Source organism: Cydia pomonella, chromosome 2, assembly GCF_033807575.1.
Source record: "Cydia pomonella isolate Wapato2018A chromosome 2, ilCydPomo1, whole genome shotgun sequence".
NCBI classification, from domain to species: domain Eukaryota; kingdom Metazoa; phylum Arthropoda; class Insecta; order Lepidoptera; family Tortricidae; genus Cydia; species Cydia pomonella.
In genome coordinates this window covers 27,379,792-27,401,190 of record NC_084704.1, presented here as the reverse complement: position 1 = coordinate 27,401,190, position 21,399 = coordinate 27,379,792, and the positions used below count along the sequence as shown (strand labels likewise).

The following is a 21,399-nucleotide window of genomic DNA, read 5'->3' as shown; positions in this document are numbered from 1 at the left end:
TAAAGATTAAATAAATAAATAATATTCGCCGAATCCCGATATATGTGGCTGCGCTCTGTAAATGCACCTAATATGGATCTTGACAGGAGACGACAATGACTAAGTTGGGTGTATATTATTTTAATGAAATGTAAACTATTTACTGAACATCTACATTCCAAATCTACTGTACCTAGTTGATGTATTTCCGAATTTACTTACTCTGCTGCCGAACGGCGGTTTTTGTACACCTATACATTAAAAGGCTATTTTCCGTCAAATTTGGTTTTTATTGAAATCCTGTAAAACATTAAAATGGTTCTAAAAATACATTGGTAAATGGAATTCGAGATTTTCAGTTCATTGTATTAGGTTTGCCGAAGCCTGGTTCGGGTAGTTGCTATCTGCTAACTAGACTAGTTTCCTCGCAACATATAGGATGACATATAGTATAACACTAAGTACTAAACACATCACCTGTATTGCATGCACTATTAGGAACCCTTCAAGTGCGTAAATAGTTAATAACATTTGTTGATCAAATCAATTATATTGTATATCTTTGTCATCATATATGAATTTCTTATTTAAGCACATTTACACATTACATCAATACCAGGCTCAATAAATACGTAGTCTACCATATATCAACTTTATAGACAAAAGAAATTTAGCCATAACTTCAAGTCTACAATTGTGCGGGTGCTAAATAGGCTGAATCATTTTATTGCAGTAATTTCTTTTGACTACAATGTTATTCTTAAACCTATTTATCACTATCCTATCACATATAGAAATATTATGCGACAATTACGACGAACTTGTAGTAAGACGCAATTAAGCACATAGATATGGCTTATACTTTTTTATATTATCATATAACATTTTTCGTAACACGTAAATATTTATTACATAATTTAAAAAATTTAGACTGAACTTAACTGAACAACAAGATGCTTAAATACTGGTAAAACATTTTTTTACGTATTTGAATCATTAAATAAATCAATCTTTTCATCTACACAAAACAAAGTTAAAATGCATAGTGCAGAAACGGGCCAGTATTTAAAAATACAAATTTAACCTATTGATCAGCAATCTACGAATAATTTTAAACAAAAAATGTCTCATTTTAACAGCAAGACTCTTAAACTAGTGTCATTACTGTAACAACTTTTAACCATTATCTTTTTGTCAAAAGAAAAACTGACATTTGCCCAAGTAGGATACCTATTTGTTGTAAAAGAGTGGAACTATATTTTGCTCCAAACCATAACGATGAGGAGGTCGCTTTCATATTGCACGAGTTATTAGTGGTCAAAGGGTTACAGATGATTGTATAAAGTGACTTTTTCAAGCAAAAGCTGCCTGTCAGTTGTCAGTTCAAAACGGACAACAGTGTTTTGCCAGAGAACGCCAACTAAGTGTAACTTAACTGAGTATAATTAACTAGAATCCGTGCCGCTAGAGTTTTTGTCCGGACTGTGCGGCGGGGAGGGCTTGGGCGACGTCTTGGGCGGGATCTGGTACGTCATGTGCATGTGGAAGGAGTCGCGCGCCTTCCGGGCGTTCTTGTAGGTGAGCGAGTTGGCGCGCGGCTTGCGGCGCGAGAAGTGGCGCTCCACCCACTTCAGCATGGCCAGCACCGAGTCCGGCGACGACAGGCGCCGCTCGGCCGACGTCTTGGTGATGTGCGACGACGCGATCCGGAACGTGGCCGCCATGCCTTTCAGGGCCTGGGATTTATATTTTCGTTAGCCATAAACATTAGGTATACTCTTTCGTGATAGGTAGATACAAGTTAATTTACTAGCCTTAGCCATACTCTTTGAGGTGTGTGAATAAGGCCAAACCGAAATTGCCGAAAAAAATCGGCGAAAACAATGGTGTTGTCTATAGGTATTATTTTTGACAATGGAAGCCTTTTCCGACCGAGATAATATCTTACATGAGAAACTATGCAAATTCGTTTAAGAAACGACATGCTACTATTGTAGTACCGGTTCAAAATCAAATGGCAAAAAAATTTACTAACCAGCATAGCGTCTTCATCGGTGTTGTCGTCACCGGCGTAGATGATACGGATGCGTTCGCTCCAGTCGAGCCCGAATGCCGTCCTCAGGATGTAGATGGACGCACGACCTGTTTACAAACACAAGTATTATAAAATATTCAAATTCAGGTGTCCTACATGATAGAACCCTAGTCCACCACAAACAAAAACAAAATGTACTCAAATTGGCTAATTGACAGTTTTTTGTAAATAATGTCAAATGATCTTGATTTTCCTGAGGATCAAATGTCTATATAGGACTCATGGCATTTAAGCAACACAAAGGTCAGAAATTGAGAGTTAAAGTCTGACGCTCGCACTCGACGATTGAAACGCCTCTAACAAAATGATAAGGTGATGTGACGTCACATTATATAAGTCTGTCCTGAATGTATGGAAGATCAAGGAAATTCCCATTTTGACCCTGAAATATTGCGTTTATGTGTATAGTTGTAATACAATTTATTTTTTAATAAAATGTAAGGAATCGAATGGTACCATTTATTTTTCTATTTTTGAAAGACAAAAAATAAAATAAAAATTGAAACTTCGGAGCCTTATATTTTTTTATAATAATTTTTTTTAAATTCCACTTTTTTATAATAAATGGCTCATTTTCTATCCATTTAATTAAATTTTGTTATAATATTCTACATGTGTCAAGTGCCCAATTATAGATTGACTTCTAAACGGCGGGCAACACAACAGACTCAAAGGTTGATAAACAAATAATCTTGTGAAAGTAACTAGAAAAATAAAGTAGTATATCTAAGTTATTTTGGGTTTCAAAGTATGTAAGGTATGATATCAGATATACAATTATTAAACAAAATGTTTGAAAACAAATACAAAGTCTTAAAACCCAGATAAGATATGTACGATACGAGTACGACTAGCGACATCTTTTATCGAGTAGAAAATTGCAACTACTTTGATTCTATAAACTAATCTTGTTTTATTATAAGTTCAAGACGTGATAACTATTGGCGCATAACTTTTACCAAGCTTCATATTATTGATAGGTAATGCAAATAATGTAATGTAATAAAGTACAGTCTCTGCTGTTTATAATATTAAAATAGCGTGTTTGTACAGTAATACAGAGCGACTCGTTTTTTAGCATTGGAAAAAATAAACAACCTTTTTTTTTATAATCAGTAACTATTACTTATGAAACCAAAGTCGTGACTTGTTTTTCAATAATAGGTAGATTGTTAACCAAGGGTGGAAATGGAAGAAAGTGAACTATGTATACCGCCCGAGATATTTTGGCGCTAGAAGTGAGGGCGCCAATAGTTCGACGGTAAGATAGTTACTTTTACTACGAGTTAAACACTCTACTTTTCATTTCGTTTCGACTATGAGAAAAGTTAAACACAAGAAATGTAGGTTAATACTGGAATTGGCGCCATTTACATTTTGATTGCAAAAAAAAAAAAACAATGAAAGGGCCTATATTACATTAGTATACACGCCTTAATAAAAGTGAAATTGAATGAATGAATGTAATGTACCTACCTAATAAAAATTTCAAACATTCATCGTCGTTTACGAGTATATTGATTTATTTAGTAACAAATATTTATGTTTATTTCATACATTTTAATTGGAAATTCAAGAACAATTTCGATAATACTTGGTCTGAAAATGCGAAAATTAATATGAGAGCTTTTATAGTATTTTATGCAACAGTTGTATAAGAAGGGTCAAAAAAGGCGAGTGGCGTGAGTTACAATGTGAGCCGGAGCCGAAGGCGTAGGCGAACATTGTAAAGGAATACGCCACGAGAATTTTTTGACCTACTTATACAACGTTGCATACAATATTTTTCCTACGAGTCAACAAAAATAAATCTTAATTTAGGTAAACAAATTACAGCAAAAGTATATAGCCAAGACGCGCGAGCATACCTTGTTACGCGCCCGGCCCGCCCCGGGCCGCGGCCGGCCGGTCGGCGACACCTCCTCGTAACTCATGAGGCCCTGGTACTTGCTACTTGCTAAATTAATTTTTTGGACAGTTTTTTCTCAATTTTGGCCACCGTAGCCTACGGAGACTAACAAGCAACGCTAAGCGGTCTTCGTAGTCTATGGGTGTTGCTATATTACGGGTGTCACAAGCGTGTTTCTGACTTATGAAGTAATTATTTTTACTATGCAACCAAATGAATATTTTGTAAGTTGGCAGCAATGCACATAGTTTAAAACTGTATTCGTTATGGTTTTGTTAGGTTGGTAGCCATTAATCGCAGTAACGTTATAGCTTATAAAAGCACAAGAGCTTTTATGAGGAATAGACAATATAGACTTTTCTTGAAATCTTTTATGTATGTTCTTATATTCGTGTTAATGAATGCATAAATGACAGATAACAGTAGAGGAGTAGGAAAAATGAATAATATAGCATGTATGGCTGTTAGCCGTTGCTCCAAGTACACATTTAAAAAAAATACTTTTCACCCTAGGGTGGGAAATGCAGTTTTCCACCTGGCAATCAACCTATGAAAGATGAACTTTCTGAATAGGAAATATGAAAAAGTATTTTTCAATAAAAATACACATCAAAATCGCTTACCTTCTTTCTAATGATAAAAAAACGAACTATAATTAGGTAGGCGTCGAAACAAAATCTAATATATAATATAAGATCCTTATTTTAACTCTGATACATTCCTTGCTATGAGCAACAAAAATATTGGACCAACATGATTAAAGGTTATGCATAATACCTACTAAGTACCTAGTAAATATTTGTTTATTAAATAGGTATGCTCGGTTATATCGCTCGTACGTTGTTGACGGTGGACCGCAAGTTTGGGTACTTAGTACTGCGAATTCAGACACCGCTAATAGATTGTTATCGTACAAAAGTAGCGAATCAAACAACGCTTCAAAAGTATCTACAATTACATTTTGTAACAGCTTAACAAAAGTTGATGTTTCGATATGTACAACAATTTAGGCTGTAAAAGATATAGGTACTTATGCACGTGAAATCTTATACAAATTTAAGTCAATTTTTTAGCTGTTTTTTTTTTACTTTTTTTATGTTTTTAAACATAATAAGTAATTGTTCTTGGAAAATTTATGGATTAATATGTATTGGTAATTTTTTTTTTTGTAAAAACTATTGTATTGTGTATTCAAGTGATTTTATCGGCCTAATTTTGACTAGGGTTCCGAACCGGAATCCTCTGATAGAACCTCAAATAAACTGCAGCAGCCGAGAACCTAAAATGACTTAGCCAATTTACGATGCAGAATGCGGTGAGGTAGGGGAAGGGGGGGCATAACGGGGACGCGAGGCACGACGGGGCCACCCATACATACAAGTAACTATGCACACTAGCCGTGTTTTGTTTTAGCCAATAACAGGGCATTTTGCATCGGCCTTCAGTGCGGCAGTGACCGGCGACCAGAGTGCACGCGTTTATTTTTGACGACCAATTCTTTTTTTCGACGAAATTTCATCTAAATTTGAGTGGTTACCAAAACGCGTCTAAAAAGGTAAGTGATTAAATTACTACCATAGTTTGTTTAATGTGTTTTACTACTAACATCAACTATTGATATGTTTTGAGCAAAATCACTCTGACCTTCAATTCATTTTTTTGTTCATTATTTAAAATTCTGTTAGACATAGGGGCATAACGGTGACATGGCTATGGGGCACAATGGGGTATCCGTTTGTGCCCCGTCCCCATTACGCCCCTGAAAGATCTGTTCATTTGATAAAATTATAATAATATTATTTATTTTGTGTTAGGTATATAAAAATGATACGAACTTACAAAAAGACAAGTTCCAGAGGCAGTTGGTCTGTAGAAAGCATGAAACATGCAATTGATGCAGTTTTAAGCAAATCAGCAGGTTACAGAAAAGCAGCTCAATTTCACAGTGTTCAATAGACCACATTAGAGAATTGAATTGGACATTGGACATCCGAATGATCCCTGGTTGAAAAAAAACTCAATAAAACAGAGAATATGTTAAGGAGGATGTCTTATGCATATATTGTGTTGACTCAAACCACACTTATTTGAAGTCTTCGGAGCGTTGGGTGGCCTGCCAGCTATGTGGACAGTGGGCCTATACAGCCTGTGCAGGAGTTGATGACGCAGATTTAGAAGAAATCCACATCTACTTATTCTGTGACTAATAGAATAATGTACCCCGTACTGCCCCGCACTGGGTACCCCATACTGCCCCTACCCCGGGGCACGATGGAGTTTTCATGAAGGTTTTTAAAAAAAAAAAAAAAAAAATATTATTTAATTTCTTACTTCACCAAATTCGGTGCCAAATGATAATTTAATAAGTAACCAAAGAGTTGTCATTCGTTTTTATTAAAAAATATATCATGTTTATTTTTTATTGTTTATTTCCCTTAACGTCCCCGTTATTTCCCCTACATATCAAAATGAAGTAACTTTATAGGTGAATATAATTAATTTTTAGTAGCTATAATGTGGGCAGTAATTGACAATTGACCCTACCTTTGTTCCACGGCACGGGCGGCTTGGCCTCGATGGCGCAGTGCGCGTCGTGCGCGTTGAAGCCGGCCGCCGTGATGAGCGCCCGCGCGCGCTCCGCCAGCGCCGCGCGCTTGTTCATCGGCGTCTCGCGGAAGTGGAACGTCAGTAGAGCTCCCTTGTTCTCCACCCATGCGCCGTCTTTGCACACCTGTCAACGACATTATAATTGCGGGACTTTACACTTTAGCCTTATCTTAAGGAACGAAGAATATATTTCTAACGGTACACCTACTCGTAAATCTATTATCTCCCATCTATAACACCACTGTGGTGAGGAAGTACTGCAAGTTTAAGGAACCGGGAGGAACGAAGATCACAACCCGGACGGGGGATAATGAAGTTAAATTTAGACCTAAGGTAATCAGGAGCGGACGGTTCGAATAAGATAGACAAAAGAACAAAAAAAAGAAGATAAGGTTGGACAGATCATAAAATAATTGTTGTTTAGTTCCAATTACCTGTTCCTGTAGCGACTTAAGCAGATCGACGACCTTGCCCTGCATCTCCGTGGGCATGGGGTGCACGAACTTGCTGCCGTCGGGGTGCAGGATCTCCAAGCCGTGGTTACCAGCGTACGTGATGCCTTCGATCCCCACCTAGAACGCCATTTCCAATTTAGGTAGGTAAGTGAATGTTGATACACGGATAAAAGAAGCTTCCGTTAGTTTTCTTTTTAATTTGAACTTTTTTCAAGATAACATAATGTAATTAACATAAAGTTGAATGGGTTTTAGACATGTTAATATAGACTCAATTTTAACAAAATCCTCAATAGATGGCGGTAGTTGTCTCTAAAATGTTTACAATGTAATTTACTCAGAGCCATACATTTGTTTAAGAGTTTAAGCGTGTCTGTCTTCATTTTAATGCATTGATATGACAATTTATATTACATTAAAAATGTAACACTTCAGAACTATTACAATTATTTAACATTGAAAAGTTTAGAAGAATCAACTTCCATCCATAATTTCAACGACTCTTACACCATCATCATTACAAGAACCATCATGGAGTTTTGCGATCAGGTCACGTGTCCGTCTTACGAATATTCAATCTGACGAATCTATCGGTCACGTGACCTGTCGTGAGTTTAACATTTTTTCCCCATCACAAAAATTGCACAGGGCCGCTAAAGAAGTTTTACCTTCAAATAAGATAATAGAATTAATTAAGACGGATAAATACTGCTGGTGTAAAAAAATATCACGAGCCTCTTCTCACCCAAAATTGCTTTGAGTGTGTCACGGGCTGATTGGGCTATGTTTGCTGGTATTGGATGGCGTAAACGGGGTCTTGAGAAGAAAAGGCACTTGGGATATAAAAATGAAAACAAAACATATATTACAGTAAAGAGTTAATCTATGGCCATCCCTCCTGCAATCACTCCCGGATACCTTGGGAGAGATGGCCAGTTGTATTTTTTTTAAACACAATTTCAAGCTGATCTCATTAAAAATAATTTTATATTTGTTCATTTTTGAAAGTCAATTGACAACATTTCAATTTTCTGACCCTATAATTTTATTGGTTCTCTACATTTTAATTGAAACGAGGAATACGCTAATAGTTTATTTTTTCCTCTAGGATTTATTTTTAATTTATTATAATTTTTCTAATGTGTACTTGTTCTAAAATGGCGTAACTCCAGTTCTACGCTAGAAGCTAGGTCTTATCTCGATAGAAAAAAAAACATGACTTAATTAATCTGACGTTGTCTGCCATTGGCAAGTTTTAAACTGGTCCGTTGTTGTTTCAAAACAATTTTGATAAAATATCACTATTTCTACGACGATTTGGATATTATAACGGATGCTGATACACGAATACGATACCGCTTTCATGCGGATACGACGGATCGACGGATAAACACTAACGAATGTAATGTAATTAAATGTTTGTACTTACCGATATCTTCGACTAATAATTTTCGCTATTTTTGTATACTACACTATTTGGTATACTTTGGAGGAGTATATACCTTATCGATCCATACAGCTTTGTCCATTTTAAAAACGATTAGTAGATAGTAACTTAATTATATAAATAAATTTCTCTTTGTTTTGAAATTTAATCAATACGTCGTATTTAATTGACAATGCCAAATCAATATTATGACAGCTATTTTTTTTCGTGATGAATGGCAATGGCATTTCACGTATTGAGCCATAGAATTGGTTAAATCACAACATTTTTTTAATTCTTTTGTATTTTTTTGTAATAAGCCATATTCAATTTATATGAATATATTGCAGTGTTCAGGAAGCAAAATACTTCCAAATCATAGGTAAAATATCAGGTTTTATAAAAAAGAAATGTTGTCAATTGTTCACAGTTTATCAAGAAATAAAATATTTCTTTATGTAACCTTATTTATTAATGGTGTTCTAAAAAACTATAGCCAACTACCCCGGACTTACTGCTCCTGGCCCGCGGTCTAACAGTTTTAGTGTTTACATGATCAACAGGAAAATAAACATCCTTAATAGCCAAAATAGTAATCACCATATTAATGTCTACTTCATTAGTTGCACGCGTTACTAATTTATCTACCTACCGTCATATTGACTATTAGGCAATGGCTTTGAATATTAGAAAACAAACATGTTATCGGTGACCGGCCCCTTTTCATTGACTATTGACTACGCAAATATTACGTAACGTGTAACTTAGATATGCTTAACCAGGTTACCACAGTATGCAGTAGTATATAAGCGAGAACATAAAGAGAACAAATATTTTTGTTAAAGTACTTAGTACATGATAAAGCGAGTCAAAGTTCGTCTGATAGTTGAGACCTTGCGGATTCTCAAGGCGTTCACGTATGCTCACACCCACCGAGAAGATTTTATTTGTTATTGCAGGTCTTCAAAGCAGAAGGCCTACCGCGAACCACGTTCTACGTTTTGTCTCCCTGCCACACTTACGAACGAATTCACGTCGAACGTGGTTCGCGTTTGGCCCTCTGTTTCCTTCGAATTCTTTGTTCGGATAAACAATTTATTTGAGGTTAAAAATTTCAGTACTATTTATTTTTGCTCGCGTCGTGTCGCATCTTCCTATTTACTGACCCCTGTTTCACCATGCCTCTGATCTAAGCAGTTGGTAAGGTACTTATTTACTAACCCAGAAATGTACAGAAAATTATTTTCAATGTCAGAGCTATAACCGCGAAAATCGAAGTTCGTCAATTGAGGGTATTTTCTTTGTTACTCTAATTACGTCTTAGTGAGAGTAAAAGAGAAAGATCTCCGCAATTTGCGAATTTCAGCTTTTGCGGTAGGCCCCAAGGTCACAACATCTGATAGAATGAAAACGATCAATCTTTTTTTAATGGTCTCCTCTTTGGCTCTTCAAATATTTAAAACTTGAGATGTTCGTGTTCAACGTTTTTTTAGTGTTATTCAGATGGTTGGGGGAAAACAATGAAAAAGACGAATACTTAAGTATTACTGTTCAAAATAATTATCGCTGTACTGTTAAAGTTAGTTATCTTTCAAACATCCTGCAAGTAGGTAAGTAGTTTATTTCACTTTTCTTATTAAATAGGCTAGATGACAAGTTTTTATGGATGGTATCAGTCGATTTTTTTTGAGGATCACACCTATGTCTAAATAAGACCCATTAGATTAAAGCAATACAAAAGTCAAAAATAAATATCAGTCAAATTGTCTGACAATCGTACTCTACGCGCGCGGAACGCTACTTAACTGAACCGGTACTTGATCGTCACGTTGAAGCCGTCTTGAAGGATAGAATATAAGAAAATTGCGGTTTTGACGGTGAAATATTGCGTTTATGTGATCGTATAGGCAGTTGTTAATCAATCTATTTTTCAATAAAATTTATGGAATGGGTACCTTATTTGGTTAATTTTAGAAGTTAAAAAAGATAAATGCTAATTTTCAATTTATTTTACCAGCTTTGTTATATAATTTTACATGTTTCATCATCGCAAATCAATAAGAAATCAGAAGTCATAGTTCTACCTACTTAATCATGACAAGTCATTAGGTATGTAAATGTTTTAAAGCTTTACAGAGATTTACATTTATCTACTTGGATTACAATATTAAAACAAACTGTGTGTTTATGGGTATGCACCAGGGTTATCCAACGATTTTTGGACTTGCAACAACTAGGTACCTATGTTGATAATTTGATTTATTTATGAGTTTGACAGCATAAACCGCGATAACTTATGTTATGCAAAACTAAGTATAAAATATTTATAAACATGATCAGCTATGATCAACAAATTGACTTGTGCATTAAGTTGCATCGTGGTATCCAAGTGGTATCACTCTCCGGGGACATGGCGTTTACGTCATAATATCATTCATATTTATTACAGGAGCTAATGATTGCGATTAATTGGTAATTAAGTAGGCCGACACTTTTGTTTGCTCGGTACGTTTGAGTGTGTAGGTTCTTAGAAAGATAAACTTTGTGACCTCTATCCTTAGTAGTACGATAGATAATTGTGTGGGTATAGTCAGAGTTTATTTTCAATAGGTATTGATCAAACCGCTATTATAATTAGCGCACAGTTAATAGGTTTAATGATCATTAACTTCGTTAATAGGTTTCATGATGATCACTCGTATAGCACTAGCCTTTATTATCCAGACACAAAATAACTACTACTCGTCAAGATTATTGAACTACCTACTTGATCCGAAGAATAATTTAGTTTCTGAAAACGCGAACACAAAATGATTGAGTTTTATTTATAGTAATTTTAACAGATTGTAAAACTAAAATTAGTATTGGACTTAGTTCAGATCTGACCAAACTCATACCCAAAACGTTTTAACAATTTCGAAAATATAAATTACTGAGTTTGAACGATCGAAGAACAAACTCATATATTTGTAATTTGTAAATGACCTCCATTTTAAGTGGGCAATCCAGTGGAGAAACGATAAATCGGTTCTGTTTCCAAAGGTATGGCCGCCAGTGTAAGCGCCGCGATGGGCGCCAGTATACTGTTTGGACGAAAGCCAGTTCCTTCTACTTACCATATTTTTAACGTTATCCACGTTTCTGCCAGAGACGATGGCGATGTAGACATCGGACATGTTAGACAGTCTCTGCAGCACGTGTTTTGTTTCTAACGGAAGGGTCGCCAGATCTGGATGCGGCGCGATGGGCGCCAGTGTGCCGTCGTAATCCAGGAGAAGAGCAAGTTTTTGAGTGTAGCCGATGTATCTGTAAAAAAGACATTGTCAGAAATGAAAAATCTATTCTCGGTGGAAGTGAACAAGTACGAGAGCAGCATAATCTAACATTGCATTGCATTGTATACATATAATTCTATCGAATTCCTGTAGGTTGAAACAAGAGAAAGCTCATTAATAAAACTGCAGTTTCGTTTAACTTTGACCATACCTTAGAGATGTACCTACTCGTCAATATTGTCTTTATGACATACATGCATACTGGAAGGGATAGCTCCGATGTCTCCAAGTTCCTTGTCAATCACTTATCGCTTACAAGAATTTCATTCGGCTGTCGACGTTTTTAGCTGTTCAATGATGAAACTTACTTGAAGAGGCAATCGTTGGAGTCGTCAATATTGACAAAGTCCAAGCAGCTCCTGAGTGACTCCGATGTCCATCGCTTTGAAGAATTTCTTCAGCTATCCTATGTAGGTACACTTACTTGGAGAGATACTCATCGAAGTCGTCAATGGAGAGCGGTTGCATGGAGGTAGCTCCGATGTCGTCAGCTTCCTCCTCGAGCGAGTCCATGGCTTTGAGGAAGTTCTTCATCCAGCTATCGACATCGTTTAGCTGTTCGCGATGCCGCAGGTGGTTCATGCGAACTGTACGCTCGTCCTCGTCCATTATTAACGCTCTGTAAATAATAGTATGTCCAAGCTTTATTCTTTATCTTAACTTTGAAGTGAAAGTATGTAAAGAAATTAAGAAATATTCTATTTCAAGTAAAACTAGCTTCTGTCCCCAACTTCGTCTACGTGAAATGATGATGATGATTGAAAATAACTATCTTCTGTTTCCGAGGTCCAGAGAAGGACATAGGATAGTTTATACCAATCATCATCCATGCCAATTTCATCTAAATCGGTTCAGCGGTTTAAGCACGAAGAGGTAAAAAATATGCAGACAGACAGAGTTACATTCACATTTATTATATTTGGTATATATATTCATTTTTTATTTAAACTTTATTGCACAGTAAAAAAAATACAGTGACAAAAGGCGGACTTAATGCCATGCGGCATTCTCTACCAGTCAGTACGAGTATATAGTAGGAATTGCTCTAGCGACAATGCATTGTCATTCTTAAATCCATTATGTGACATTGATCTGTTTATTTAGGACCGAAGTTATTTTGAACAAGTAAACATATTCAATGTCAATATTTTTAAAATAATGTGAAGGCCATATCTAGATATGGAGTGTACGTAAGCTGATGATGACAAAAGGAAAACCGCTTATAAACACAAACCTAGCTACATGTTGGCTTTACCAATTAATGAACAATGTTTACCTGTGAATGACTTCGGCTGCGTCATCCAACTCGTAAGGATTACAGATCAGTGCCTCGTGCATCATTTCCCCGGCGCCGGCGAATGGCGACACGATCAGCACTCCTGGGGGCTTCTTGATCTGGCAGGCCACGAACTCCTTGGCCACCAGGTTCATGCCGTCGCGCAGGGGGGTGACCAGGGCGACCGCAGCGTCGCGGTAGAAAGCCGCAAGCTCATCTTGACCGACGCAGCCGTAAATATATCTGAAAATTTAAATAATCTCAGATTTACTTCGGTTCTGTTGAAGGTATTTCTGATGAAGTGCTTCATATTTGTGATATGTGCTACGTGATGAATACGAGTACAACAAGCATATATATTTAAGGTTATTTATATGAGACAGGCTAGAAAAACTTACCTAATAGGAGACCAGTTAGGCGTGGTAAATCTGCCGTTGATTCTACCAACTAATTGATCCATTTCTTCTTTTAAATCTTGATATTCCTTTACATCAGTCCGTGAGGGAACTGAGATTTGCAGCAACACCACCTTTTCGATATGTTCGGGGTGCTTCTCAAGTAACCTTTCAAAGGCTTTGAGTCTGTGCACTAGTCCTTTGGTATAATCCAGTCTATCGACTCCTAATATCACTTTTTGGCTTGTAGAGAGCACTGGTTTTGCGTTTTGGGCCAACTGAACGAATCTGTCGAACGGCACGCCAATGGGTAGGGGGCGAACGCAAATGGTACGGCCTCCCAATTCGACCAGCAAATTTTTTCTGTCTACACGACAACCCAAATTCCTTTGGCAACAGTCAATGAAATTTAAACAGTAGTCTGTTATATGGAATCCCACCATATCGCAACCTGTAAAGAAATATGACATCACGTAAGGTTTTTCATCACAAACCATGGCTGAATTTGAAAATATCGGAATTTCTTCACACTTACCCAAGATGCCCTGTAAAACTTCATCTGACCACGGGAACAGCCTGAAGATATCCCACGGAGGGAAAGGTATGTGTAAGAAAAATGCTAACTTGCAGGGGAGATCATCTTCTTCGGCTCGCTGTAAAAATAACATATTAACCTTAACACCATTAAACATTAGTACTATTAAGTAACATAAGATGGACAAGATATAACATAAATAAGTATAGAAATAAGACATTGTAATGCCCTCACAGGGTAGCATGTAACTGTTCCTAAGAAATTATATTTAACAACATGTATCTTGATGCATCACTGTATTATACATTGTATATTGAGTCAGCTGCAGAGAAAAGTGACCCCCCCACCCCCCCCCCCCCCTGCATAGAAGTATATATGCAAAGTACATTGTACAAATTTGTATGTTAAGTAGGCTACGGAGACTGCTTAACATCAGGCGGGCCGTATGCTTGTTTGCCACCAAAGTAGTATAAAAAATGGTACCTAATCAAAATAACATCAATAATAATACGTTCGGTGTACCAACCTGTCTGATCCAATTAGCAGCCAACATAAGATGGTAGTCATGAACCCACACAATGGGCGGAGAACCATTCCTCTCATTGCTCTGCTTCAGCAGCCGCAGCGCATGAATGGTCTTCTCGGCGAATTCTTCATTACACTTGATGTAAGCCTTCCAGTGGTCTGCGATGAAGGTGGCGCGGTCCGGCATGGAGTGGAACAAGGGCCAGAAGGTGCCGTTGCAGCAGCCATTGTAGTAGCTGTCGAAGAGCTTCGGCTCCGCCCGGATGGGTACGATCTGAGAAGAACGTTGTGGGTGAGTTAAGACTATTATAAAGCTGTCTCCTATTTCGTAGCTGACAATTATGAAGTAGGACAATGTATTGGACAGATGATAAATCATGAATAGGCTGAACTACCATGAAACTGAGCAGCTAGTTATGTAATTTTATCTTCTTTCTTTTAATAAAAGATTTATATATATATTCGGTTCCGCGCACCCACATATTTACACCACCTCGAGCGCTCTGCTGTGATCAGTTTAAATGGATTCAAGCACTTCGCCAATAGTGAAAGCATATCTAATTCTAAATATTAGGTGTGTTTCCTATACATACACACACTTGTTCTTTAATTTACATATCTAAATTAGACTCGAATACTTGTAAAGTAAATATCACAGATGTTCATACAATAAAAGGGCATTATATTTATTATAATTATCACTTCGGTTCAGTTCATAAGTTTACATGCAATTATAAAGTTTTAGTACCTTTACAGCTTGTGTGAATGTATAAAATAATAAAAACACTCAATTGCAATAACGACATTGCTATTACCTATGAGACGTGTAATAAAATAGAGAGATAACAATGAATTTAAACAATAATGTTATTATATTGAGCGTTATAAAAGTTTATCTTTGTAGATTAATAGGTATCTATCTACTTTTTTCCGCTACATCATTGTTTACCATGGAAACGTTTGGTTGTTCACTTGTAGAAATTTCCCTTGGCCGTAGGTATGGTAGGTCACCAGCTCGTAAAGGTTCTCATTATTCTTGAAAAATTGATGAAAAAATTGAATTTCATCTACAAGAGTAGCAAAGTTGATGCCAATTTTAAGTTGTTTCCTCTTGTTGGCTAGTAAAGTACCTATTGACTTTTAAATTATGATTTTGAATGATAAATATTTTATCGTTTATTTGGATTTCATTTGTGTTTTACAGACAGTATTTTCCACGCGTTGGTGTGGTGAAAAAATTTGTGTTTCACTCGGTAGAAAAGATTGTTTATCTATCGTGCTAATATTGAAACCCTCGCAACGCTCAATATTCCACTTTTTGAAACACTATAACTACTACAGGTAATAGTTGAATACTTAAATACTTACGTCGAAAATCATCTTAACACAGTGACAAATAACTATGATAAACAACTATGTTTAAATGCCTTTACCGAGATCTTCAGTTTCGTAAACAGGGTCGCAACGACTAGGGTAGAAAACCGTTATATTTAGTTACATATTAAAATTAGGCATCGATAGTTTGCTAGCAAATAGTTTCAATTAAGCGTTTTTGAATAAAGCTTCGTCTATTCTGTTCTAAATACGCCGTATCATTTATCTTTATATATTTATATTTCTCGATTAATTATACTTCAAATTTAATTCCACTAAAACAATATTATCTTTAACAAACGAAAAGTTTCAGTATTTCATATTTATTTTGTTGTTGTTTAATGTAACAAAAATATGATGTTCCCTAATTCCGAAATCGGAACCCAATATCGAAAATCACTTCCGGAATTGGAAATCATCCGATAATGCATGCCCTAATCACTACATTCGTTCGTGGTTCAATTTTGGAATATTTCGCCTGCTCGGGTATCAATATTAGCACGAGGGGTTAAACAAATAACTAGTAATTGGATTCAAGGCGCAGTATATTTTCTAGAATTCTCGCAATTCATTCCTTCCTCTAAGAAAACAGTGTTCAAGCAATATCAGTAATTAGCAGGACGCAGTTACTGACATCTTACCATAATTACCTACATTTGTTATAATTAGTGGAAACAGTAGAAAAATGCATCACATCATTTAATTTTACGACGAAGGTTTGCCGAAACAGTAAAATCTAAAAATAGAAATCACATAGTCGAAATCTAGGTAGTCTGGAAATGTTGAGGTAAAAATGGAGAGTAGATTTTAGAGTTTTAGAGAGACCGAGTGTAGGTAGAGCTGTAGAGGTATCGTTATGACTACTTACTTCAAGATTGTTTAACAAGTGTATCGACTTCCGCCGGTCCATCAAAGGAGTGCGGACGTAAAGACAGCCCAATCATGAAATTGGCGGGTGATTCGGCAGACCACGGCCGCCGCACGTGATCCAAGGCCAGTTGACTCACTAAGCAGTTGCAATTTAACCACACTTGTGCATACTGTTCATTTTAATTAAACAATATCCTTAAATTTAAAATAGAAAGAGTTACTTCTCGTATCTGTTAGGCGCAATAGTCAGCAAAAATATAGTAACACCTAACTGGTTTCTAGAAATGCATGATAATTAAAGGAAAATTTTTCTGTAAAAAAATCATTTTCAATTACTCAATGCATTATTTCTCCGTGGGTAAGTATATCATATTTCTGAAAGCTATTTATATCTTAAGATTTATTTTATAGAATTATTTTGATAAGTAATTAATATTGTAATTATGGGATCTAAGAACTTTATTTTTATTTTTCAAAAAAATACGACAGAAAAGTTTTCAAGAATTATATTTTACAAGGAATGATAATTCCGGTAAAAACCGCCGGATTTCGGTAGCAGCCTTTTAAGAATAGGTTGTATAAACTCCGATTTTTGTTACTTCTCCTCGAGCTTCACTTTTCCTATGGTTTAAGACAAATCCAAATCCGGACCAGTTTAACTCAATTCAAAGACAAAAATGTCTATATGTACAATTTTACACATAATTCAAAAGTTTACCTTTTTGGAAAGCAGTCCAGCGGTAGGAGTCTTGTCATTGGGATCCGACTCGGGGATCTTTTCGTTGGGATCCTCTAGATGGATGCCAGGCCAGCCCACCCATAGGCCGCTGCAGCGGATGACCACCGGGGCCACCGCAGTCACCAGGCCTCCGGCACTGGGAACCAACATTAAATTATTTGAAAAAAAAGAAAGAAATAAAAAACAATATATTCTCATTAAATAAGTAAACTAACTACTTATTATTTAAAAAATAACGTATTTCTTAAAGAAAAGATTCGTTGGGCCCGGTTGATAGTCAGTGTCATATTCTTTATTTTGTATACGACATAGTTATTTATACTTCTAATAGGAGGTACCTATACCTAAATTTAATTTCGGGTATCAGGACATACCGATCACAAATTCCCAAAAAAAAAATGTAGCTTTTCTCGGCATTCTACAGATAGTTGATACATTCTACTCTACCACATTTTAAGGCAGCAGTGGTGGCTTTCCTACAAAAACAAGTGCCGAGAACTGGGTAGGTTACCCTACAATTGCATAAATATGTACGGTTTTCTTTACGAGAACCTAACGTCATTAAGTGAACTCTATTAACTAATTATTCGGAAGTCGTAGTGATAATATTGTTTATATAATCTATACATTTCTGAATGAAGAGAGGCCAGCTTGGTATATACCTATAGTTGTCTATTAAGAGCAATAAGGCTTATCATTAGGTAAACAAAGAAAAAAATATAATTGGTTATTTGACGCAGACAGTGATGCAAGATTTAGTCATTATTACAAATTGTAAACATAGAGAATGTTTATAATTACTTAAACGTCCAATGAAAACAATGTAAAGTTCAACGCACCTTAATAGCCTAAATATTTAAGCAATATTCTCAAATAAAACATAATATTTATAGGATATTTGACCGACTTGGTAGTTAAGTTAATAAATATTAAATGTTTATAAGTATCGTGGAACCAAATTGGGCGTATCAAAACTTTTTTTCCAATATTTTTTTACCGTTTGTCTTTAAAAAATATATAAACTGAATTCATAACAGGATTACGCATTTAATATTATCATTGTATTAAATTTTAAACTGATGTAATTTCGAAAACTATACTGAAGATATTATTTAGGGGCACGGCGGCGGCGGTGCCACCGCCAAGTCGAACAAAAACATAAAAAGTCTCTACACGCCGCTATCTACATATCACTTACCTACCTTTTTATCTTATTTTGATATAACGACACGTTAACGTTAATTAGGTCACGGTCTTACGATCAAAACGCAGATTTCTGAAGTGCACACGTTATAAATAGGAGCAAGTCAATGACCCGTGAGATATAAAATAGTTGCAAGTTGCGAGGACAAGGCCAGCTAGTTATTAAAGCGTAGTCTAGTAAACAAAGTTGTGGAACTGATGATACGGGTCCAAGAATTTTTCATTTATACCTACTAAGATTTTTTTTCTACCTTGCACTTTTATTTTTAATAATCCAACTGTAAAAGCGTCCGTTTGGCAAACTTGGTGTTCAGTAAGTAGGACCCAAATTGGTAAAACGGAATATTTAAGGAACGAGGTACATCGGACCGTTTGACATAATATAATAGGTACCTGGCGTTAATATTAAAAATTAATTAAATAATTTAGAAGTATAGGCACCTGGGTAATTTGTTTCCATATATAAATAGTAGGTACCTTTTGCACTGTACTCACTTAGTAGGTATTCGCTCGACAAAATGAAGGTATACATATATGACTACCTATAGATACTGTAAGCATCTATATAAGACTAGGTACGGTAAAGAAACACATTATATTTCAGTTATATCTAAATATGTACCTATAAAAAGGGCGATAAGTGCGACCTCATTATCACGATAGTAGACACACAGGTGCCATGGATGTGGCGACCTTGCTCAAGTACAAGGCTGCTGCTATTATTTCCAAATGACAACAAAACTCGACTTTTTACTGAGGAACCAATCCACTATTGCGTATCGCAAACGAGCAACCTTCTGAATTTAGCCGGGTACACGGTACTTATCGAAATGCCGGCTCCTTCCGTAACAGCTGACTATGTTGATATACAAACATGTTGAAATTGCGTAATAATGTATATTTAACTTTAATCGTGAGTTAGGTAAGTCACGAAAATTCTTTGCTAAATAATCATTTATGTGGAGCATTCGGGAAAAGTCGAGAACAAGTATTGCGGGGATAAGGGGCCATGGAAACGACCGAGCGTTCTAGAAATGTAACCCCCTGCGAGACTCACTGCCGCACGTTGTACAAATTTCTGTGTGAAAATTGTAAAGTATTGTAAATTTCATAACTGAATTATTTTAATATACTTTATTTTAGCTATAGTTATTTATTGACTATTACAATTTGCATTGTTAAGCAAACAGGAGTAGGAATATTTAATGATTCGAGCGATTAAAACCGGTCTTAATTTATTTCTAGAACAAACCTACTAGTAGGTCGGCCCTTTAACAGCGGAAGGTGTTTATTTTTTTATAAATAAGTATAACTTAGCAGTGAGTTAATATACAATTGTGAATTGGTTAAAATTGGATAGATTCTTAATGGATAACATCAATATATACATATACGTCACACTAAGGAGTAATTATCGGTTTCATAGTTTATTTACCTGGCTTTTCTTTCCAATTCACCAGTTTTCTCATTTCTCCTCAAAATAAATGGTAATCTGTTTGACACGACGATCATACTGCCTTTGCTGTTGCACGTCGACCGACTGACACTGTTTGTTCCACTCATATTGCTTTCGGAAGTCCCTGTTCACGACCAATCACAGAAAGGCGTGTAATACGCATGCGCCACCGAAACGGAGGGATATTCAAAAGCAAAACTTTACACTATTCGTTCATTTCGCTAAACATCTGTAGTGATAAGAAAATGCGTCCCGCGTTGATGTTCAGTTAAATATACATCATCGACGGTGACCGGAGGCAGACTGTTTCTTTTGTGTGCGTCAGTGGCCTTTATAGACTTGGCGCGTCGCATCTCGTAGGGCGAAGTTCTGCGACGGAGGTCCGGCAGCAGTCGAGGGGTTATCGGGCTGACCTGGTCGACGGGACGAGGGCTGTCTCAACTCTTCCCAATACCATATGTGGTAAAAATACTTTACATTTTTGCGTTGATTTGAAATTGGTGTCCTATTGCCTCACTTGTTTATTAAAAATTTAAGAAAACGCCATGATGACCACCTGTAACCTGTAGTAAATGATTATGACGTTAATTTCCGTGCTTATCGAATAATTATTTAAAAGGAAAGAGGACGGACGCTCCTCCATACTAACATATTAGTCCTCAGTCTCCTCTCTGGATATTAACATTAGGTATAGAAAGTACGTTTACACAATTTGATGTACCTTATTGACCATATAGCTATGCCCCTTCGTTTGACTTTCTTCAATTTTTTATTATTATTATTATTATATTTACCTATAGGTAAGTGTCAGGGGCGAAAGACGAAACCCATACAAACTTTTGCTTCTAATTATAACAATAATTAAAAATTCGAAAAAAAAAACAAGTCAATAATGTCAATATCCACTCAGAGAGGAAAATGGGGACTACGAGTACCTACGTTTATATGAAAAGGCGTTATCGGAGAGGTCGTCTACTTTCGTCTTAAGGTTTACTTAGTTACAATACATGCGTACAATACAAAACTAAATCGAAAAACAAATGAGCTATAGGTAGTAGTGAAGTTTGAGTAGTAAAATTAAGGAAGGTCCGCAGGTAACATGACAATCAGCGAAGTTATATTGATGTTGGTATTTTTTTTTTCAGTAAATATATGACATTTTGCACATGTTTCATGTCACCTATTATCAATATATTGTCTTAAAGGTAGGCAACGCACTA

General features: G+C 36.1%; 2 protein-coding genes across 2 annotated transcripts in view; both read right to left on the bottom strand.

The window, feature by feature from the left end:
• LOC133534794 (uncharacterized) overlaps positions 1-21,399 on the bottom strand; it is a 259,834-nt gene that overhangs the window by 13,672 nt on the left and 224,763 nt on the right. The gene's annotated exons all lie outside the window — the stretch shown is intronic.
• LOC133534796 (uncharacterized) lies at positions 249-20,714 on the bottom strand. Its single transcript, XM_061874073.1, has 12 exons — positions 20,159-20,714; positions 17,500-17,656; positions 14,539-14,811; positions 14,013-14,130; positions 13,481-13,928; positions 13,083-13,325; positions 12,231-12,425; positions 11,588-11,777; positions 7,025-7,162; positions 6,528-6,714; positions 2,015-2,121; positions 249-1,715 (listed from the first exon to the last, which is right to left on the bottom strand). The coding sequence occupies exons 1-12, from the start codon at positions 20,284-20,286 to the stop codon at positions 1,425-1,427; spliced, it is 2,475 nt and encodes an 824-aa protein (XP_061730057.1). The 5' UTR covers positions 20,287-20,714; the 3' UTR covers positions 249-1,424.